This window comes from Limulus polyphemus, unplaced genomic scaffold (assembly GCF_000517525.1).
Source record: "Limulus polyphemus unplaced genomic scaffold, Limulus_polyphemus-2.1.2 Scaffold8991, whole genome shotgun sequence".
NCBI classification, from domain to species: domain Eukaryota; kingdom Metazoa; phylum Arthropoda; class Merostomata; order Xiphosura; family Limulidae; genus Limulus; species Limulus polyphemus.
The window spans coordinates 17,003-24,543 of NW_013674601.1; the positions used below are offsets into that span (position 1 = coordinate 17,003).

A 7,541-nucleotide genomic window follows, 5' to 3' on the forward strand; every position below is an offset into this window, starting at 1 on the left:
AAGAGTTGCCTGAGAATGTGTCAGTGTTTGTGAAAGTGTTATCGGAAAGGATGGATGATATTCACCATCAAGTGCATTCAAACTTGAAAACTTCTGCTGATTCGATGAAGCTATCTTATGATAAGAGATCTACTGAAGTCAGCCTTGAACCAGGAGACAAGGTGTGGTTGTATAATCTTAGGAAGACCAAAGGGAAGTCTCCTAAGTTATCTTCTCCATGGGAAGGCCCATATGACATAGTGGATCGTCTCTCAGACGTGACTTTCCGGGTAAAATGTGGTCGGCGAGGTAAACCAAAAGTGGTGCATGCCAACAGGCTTTGGCATTATCACGGTCCAGGACATTTCAGTTGGAACGAAGTGGAGAACAGAACAAATGACGCTGCTGAAGACGTGCCACCTGAAGAAGCCACCATCGAAGAAGAAACTCTACTCAGTTTTGAGAAGGGAAACGGTGAAGCTCTTGATGAAGTTACTACCACTGATGTGACTGTTATCGACGATAGGACATTTCCTGATGAAGCAGATGAACCCCATATGAAGCAGAAGCCAACGAGACGGAGACCAGTGTTGTTACGTCTCCGTTCGTTAGTTAATTTTCCGTAACTTCGTTCCGACGAAACTTTAGCGACACAAGTCCTTTCTTAAATAAAACTGGTTTATTCTTTCCGAATACAACTTTATGATACACTTAATTTCAACAGTCGCTCTATAACAAACGCTATAACTCACGAGCTCGACTTCAACAATACTCCGTTCAATTACACACTCTCTGACTGCAGTTCAATTACTCATTACCTACACACATTGTCCCGTCACGTTGTGACCATCCTATTTATACCAGTCAACCCCCAATCTAGTAAATGCTAGGGAATTCACGAAGGAACAGAATATTTCTAGAAAACAGATGGCGTGATACTAGTCACGTGACCTCGCTGACGCAACACTGCCCCTCCTTAGCATTGTTCGTCCCGAACAATAGCCACTTACATTAAACAATAAACAATAACTTAATTAAATGTACAGAATTACAAACACAAAATTACAATTCAACAAAGTCTCTTAATTTTACGGGACGTATCTTCTTCGGTAGTTTAACAAGAGGAAATCTTGGAGTTAAGAAGACATTTAGTCGCCTACGGCAGAGATTTTACTGGATAGGTATGAGACAAGATATGGAAGAATGGTGCAGGACCTGCAGCACATGTTGTGCTAAAAGGGGACCCAAGCATAATGCACATGCTCGAATGAAGTTATATCAAGTTGGTGCACCAATGGAAAGAGTAGCCGTCGACATTGCTGTTCCTCTGTCCCAAACTCATGGTGGAAACAGGTACATTTGTGTGGTGATGGATTATTTCAACAAATGGCCTGCGGCATATGCAATACCAAGTCAGGAAGCTGCAACTGTAGCTTTGGCTATTGGTGATTTATTCTTCAGGTTTGGTATGCCATACGAACTGCATTCAAATCAAGGTCGTAACTTTGAATCAGCTGTGTTACATGAATGCTGCAAGCTGTTTGGCATCCGAAAGACCAGGACAACGCCACTTCACCCACAGTCTGATGGGATGGTAGAAAAGTACAATTGGATACTGGGACAGGAATTGGCAAAGTTTTGTAATAGCCGTCCAAATGACGAGGATGTCTTACTCCCTCCACTGTTGATGGCCTATAGAACAGCATAGCATGAAGCTGATGTTTTGTCGGAAACTTCGGTTGCCAGTGGACCTGATAATAAGACGCCCACCTTACGAAAAGTTGCCTGAAAATGTGCCAGAGTTTGTGAAAGTGTTATCTGAAAGGATGGATGATATTCACCATTAAGTGCGTTCGAACTTCAAAACGTCAGCGGATTCCTTGAAGCTATGTTATGATAAGAGATCTACTGAAGTCAGCTTTGTACCAGGAGACAAGGTGTGGTTGTATAATTCCAGGAAGACCAAAGGGAAGTCTCATAAGTTCTCTTCTCCATGGGAAGGCCCAGATGACATAATGGATCGTTTCTCAAACAAACAAAGTTGATTGGTAAACCTCTGCTTGACGCAAAACTTTTAACATGTGTATGTCTAGTGTTTTTAATTTTGCCGAAACAGAATAACGCCATTGAAACATGAAAAAAAAACTAAAGTGAATCAAAAAATAAGATTCATTTTCTGATGTATATTTACGCATGTCAAAAACTCTCCATTGTGCTTTACCAACACTAAAATTTCAATTTTTTTTTCTTATCACTTTGTGCAGCTTTTAACTTTATTCGGAAGAGGGCGATGTTTATTTTACAGTTTGGAAATGGTTGATATTAGGTTAAACCTTTTTTTTTCTTTTTTGTATCTTTAGAAGGAACCTAATTATTATATTGTAAACTTGTTCTTCTGTAGTGTACTTCCGTACGAATAATAAGATTAACTTTGGTTCTCTGGTATACTGTATTTCGTGTTATTTTGGCATAGAGCTGATGCAGTGATGTGTTTATGCCTTGTTTAATATGCCTGGCTTCTGAAGTTCTCTGGCTATGCCGATGTCGTGTGTGATGGTTAATTGTGTACTAGATTAGTGATTTGCTGTTCTGCCGGTTATGCCTGGCTGTTTGTAAAATAAACGTTAGGCTTAGCTGCAGTTTAAGTAGGACCATGCTTATATTTATTTAGCGCATTACTCAGTGACAAGTATAGAATTCGTTATACGTACGCTACTGTTAGTGTTACACTAAATTTGTAAATAATGTATTTCTGCTTACAAAAACTGTAGTTTGTTGGTATTACTACTAATTACACTGGACATTGTCATTAACTTATTAAGTGCTACCAAGACCACTGATAATGTGATATCCATGTTACATAAATTATGAAATTAAAAATTATGTTTGTGGATGGAAATTGAATAATGTTATAAGTAAACAGTTAAATGAAACAGAAAAATCGAAATTTGTATGGCAGTACATGAAGCAACAGCTAGTGTGTGTTTCATAAGAAAGGTATGCTCTATTATATCTTTATTTTTAGTTTCATTAACAGTAACATTGGTTAGATTATTTAATATGTTTATTTGTATTATGCTCAATTTTTTATTGTTATATCTTGATTATAAAGATTATTTTGAATTGTTAGCTTAGTGTATGTGGGTTTAGGATAAATCTCCTTAGTTGTCTAAACCTTGATCTAGGTTTACAGCTAAAAATATTTATAACAGCAATGGTACTCAACTGTGAATTCTAATCTTCGTAAGCAAGAATAGTTTATTTATATAGCTATTCACATTAACAGGTTGACTTTTAGTTTTGGTCTAAGTAAGTAGCTTGCCCTGTTCCAAAGTTAATATTAGTGTCTATGCAGAATGTTTTCTTTGTAGGCTGATTTAGAAAAAAATAGTGGTAATTAAGTAGTTTGATAAGAATTCAATACTTGAGTCTATTGTAGGTTTATTTGTAAGTCTAATCAAGTCACTTTGTCATTTAGCATTCAATAATTTCATTAACTTGGTCCCTTCAAACATATATGTTATGGCCTCTAGTTGTGTTAGTGTTATGTGAATATTATAGCAACTGTGAGTTGTTTGAATGTAATATACTAAAACATGTATTAATTGAAGCAGAGGAACTGAAATTTCAACCTAAGTATCTCATTATAGCAAAGAACAATGAATGAAAGATTGTGTGTTAATGTGTTTAATGAATACAAAAAATCTTTCTATTATTAATGTATAGGTAAACTGGTAATGCTATGAGAATACATGGTATTTACTCTCACAATCAGTAAAAATCATCAGTTAGTAAAGTTCAAGTAGCTTGTTAAACTGTTTGAGGTACAGATTGCATTTTAGAAAGGTCTTTGTAAAACTAATGTGGTTGCTTTATTAATAGTTAGTCTAACCATTAAACTACAGTGTACTTTCTTTATGCTGATAAAAGTATTGCAGGTAATTAATTTAAAATTAATGCCGGGTGATTAATGTAATTTGGTAATAGAGTTCTGGGTTCATTAATTTATTGCAATTAACTAATTTATTTTCACATGAGACTTGGATAATTGGAATAATCGAAAATAATAATAATAATGAGAATCCCTAATGTTGATTAACTGACTATTTTTATGTATAGTGGCACTAATTGATTAAACTGCATAACCTTTGATTAATCAAAAATAATTTTGAATAATAATTGCAATATTTTGATTAGTTGGATAATTGGAATAGTCAGAAACACAATTTCAATTAATTGATTTAATTGTTATTTTGATTGATCGGTTATTTTGTGACAGTTGAAATAATCTAAGCTCATAGGTAATTGAGTTAATCTATCGGTGTTTTTAAGATAACACTTGTTTTAATTATATGAGAACTGTCTAATCAACCACAGTAAATTCTACCTCATTTTAAGGATCATATTTCAAACAGTTCAAATTGTGTTATATCGCAATGGTTAAATGTTTTTTTTAACTTAGGAAAAACAATCCTGTGATGTAATAATTATCATTATAGCAACATATCTACATAATAATTTAAAGGCACAAAATAACAGTCAGCCATTTGTTCAAAAAACTAAATTTTTGTTCATTAGACATTTATGGTGTTCCCGCGAATACCAGTAGAGCCACTCATACCCGGCAGGTCGATGGATAGAGGTCAGACCAACTCAGTCTCATCCCACTGCCTTGCGGGTTAGGCTTTTTAGCCAAAGGCTTTGGCTGAGGACCCTAATTGTTCTCCTGTCTAGGCCTGGGCGACCTGGCAGTATCCCAGCCCACACACAATCATGAACTCTTCCAAAAACGCTACATCCAGCTCCCAGCTCTAAGGTCGACCATACTGAGCCTGCTTCCACGACCATAACCTCTAAGAGTGTGATGCAACCAACTCCACCGATAAGACCTCGCTCCTCACTAAATATAGGTGCCTTCAACGTCCGAACACTGAAGCAAATGGGACAGCAAGCTGCGTTAGCCCGTACGCTAGATTCTCTCGCAATAGCCGTTTGCTGTATTTGTGAGACACGACTTTACGACTCTAGCACGGTTGTAGAACTCACTGCTCCCTCACTAACCCAACGTTACTACCTCCATTGCTCCGGAGATCCTACGGCCGAAGCTGTTGGTCAGACAGGAGTCGGAGTCGTACTCAACTCTAGAGCCGAAGCGACCCTGTTAGACTGGATCCCTATCAGTAGCTGCCTATGCACAATCCGCCTGAAGACTGAGATTGGTATCAGCTCTAAGTGTTCAACTAAGAGATGCCTATTCGTGGTTGCTGCATATGCACCCACGAATGGCAGCTGTGACAGTGCCAAGGATACCTTCTACGCAGAGCTAAGTACTCTTCTCCGTCGAGCTAAGAATTCAGATGTTGTCATTTTCTCGGGAGACATGAATGCTCAATTAGACCGTCTTGGTTTGTCCGAAACACAATTTGGAGGGAGATATGGTCTTGAGGGACAGCGCACCGATAATAGTGAACGCCTTCTTCATCTGTGCTCTGAACACCGACTCTTCCTCAGTAGTACTGCGTTCAGACACAAGAAAAGTCAGTGCACAACCTGGTGACCTCCAGCAATTGATCAATCCTGGCTGCAACTCAATCATATGGCTATTAGCGCCAGGTGGAAGGGAAGCGTGCAAGATTGCCGCTCTTACTGGAGCACCTATGTGGACTCCGATCATGCTATTGTCCGTTGTCGTCTTACCTTTAGGTTCCGGGGAAGACAGCTCCGCAAGCCCCAGCGACTGGCAACAGATAAGCTGTCCGACCCAGACACGAAGCAACGATACCAACGTCAACTAGCAAGTGTGCTCGTACCTGCTGCTCACGATACCGCCGAACAACTTTGGACAAGGATTTCCACTGCTATGCAACAAGCATGTGCAGAAGTATGTGGTAAACCATCTAATGATAATGGGAACCACTGGATCTCTCGGCGCTCTCTTGAGATTCTAGAACGTAGATGCCGGATTCCTGCAGGTTCAGAACATAATGCTACCCAACGTATGATCGGTAGGGAACTTAAGCACAGCCTTCGGGATGATCGAGAAGCTTGGTGGTCTCAAAAAGCGCAAGACATGGAAAACGCCAACAATAGCGGTAACTTTTGCAGATTATTCCAGCTGATCTGATCCACGGGACCCAGAAAGCGTGGGGTGAGAAGAGTACCGTTCTTCTCACAGACAGTCTCGGCCTCTGTTAGTGATGGCCGTCTGGAGCGCTGGGCGGAACACTTTAAAGATCAGTTTAGCGGGGTGCTCACGCTTGGCCAAGATGTCTGGACCACCAATTTAGAACCGCCCACTGAGGAAGAAATTGTAAGCTGCATCAACTCTATGAAGCGCTTCAAGGCTGCCGGACCCGACGAGGTATCCCCAGCTCTTTTTAAAGATGGTCTGGGCGTCTTAACCCCAGAACTCGTGCGCTTGTTCAAGGTAATCTGGGAGGAGGAAAGCGTTCCGGAAGCATAGGGTGACTCGATTATCATCCCAGTGTACAAGAAAGGCACGTGTGGTGATTGTGCCAACCACCGGGGCATTAGCCTTACACCAGTTATAAGCAGGCTGTTAGCCGCTCTTTTACTGCGCCGACTCACCCCAGATAGAGAAAAGGGTATAAGAGAGGAGCAAGAGGGATTCAGACCCGGTAGGGGCTGCATTGACCACATCTTCACCCTTCGACAGATCCTACAGCAGAGACAGGCGTACAGACAACCGACCATCGCCGTATTCTTGGACTTCATGGGAGCATTTGACTCGGTAGATAGACAGGCCCTTTTTGCGACACTACTGCAAAAAGGAATGCCATGCAAATACGTGAATATCATACGGGCCCTGTATGGACAAACGGTGGCCCGAGTGAGGGTGTACAACGTGCTGTCGCCTAGTTTTACAACCATGAGCGGAGTGAGGCAAGGATGCCCACTCTCCCCATTCCTCTTCAACTTCGTAATAGATACAATCATGGAGGAGTGCAGGAAAGATTCGCCATTCTCGGGTGTCTGGATTTCTTCTGGAGACACAGTTCTTGATTTAGATTATGCCAACAACATCGTTCTTCTTTTTGAATCACAGGATGCCGCTCAGTTAGGTTGTCCAGGGTCCGGAGGGAGCGAATTGCATCCCAAAGGAGGGTATAATACGCAAAAATGTAAAGTGTTACTTCAGAATATTGATGCACTAGCATCGCCCCTTGTGCTGGGAAACGAGGAATTGAGTGTGGTGGATCACTTCACTTACTTGGGAAGTTGCGTGAGCTTAGAGGAAAACCTGAAGTGTGAAATAGATGCGAGAATCGCAAAGGCCAGAGCAACCTTCCGTGACTTGAGACATCTTTGGCGTCACAAAGGGATTTCTCTTAAACTTAAGGAACGGGTGTACAGGACCACAGTAAGAGCCGTTCTTCTCTACAGCTGTGAGACCTGGACCCTTCGAGTAGAAGATCTCGAACGTCTTCAGGTGTTCGGATCATCGTTGCTTGCGTGTTTTGCGGGCATAGGTTGGCACCGGAGGATCCGAAACTCCACGGTCCGTGATCGTATTCTAGGACCAGAGTCTGATTTAGGAACGC

At 40.9% G+C, this 7,541-nt stretch overlaps 1 protein-coding gene across 1 annotated transcript; it reads left to right on the forward strand.

Annotated features, from left to right (window-relative positions):
* Nucleotides 1-4,843: 4,843 nt before the first annotated feature.
* LOC106475687 (craniofacial development protein 2-like) lies at nucleotides 4,844-5,536 on the forward strand. The gene has a single exon (XM_013936365.1). The coding sequence runs from the start codon at nucleotides 4,844-4,846 to the stop codon at nucleotides 5,534-5,536; it is 693 nt and encodes a 230-aa protein (XP_013791819.1).
* The last annotated feature ends 2,005 nt before the right edge of the window (nucleotides 5,537-7,541 follow it).

Coding starts and splice junctions, on each gene's coding strand:
- LOC106475687 (XM_013936365.1), top strand. CDS start 4,844: ATGCAACCAACTCCACCGATAAGACCTCGCTCCTCACTAAATATAGGT.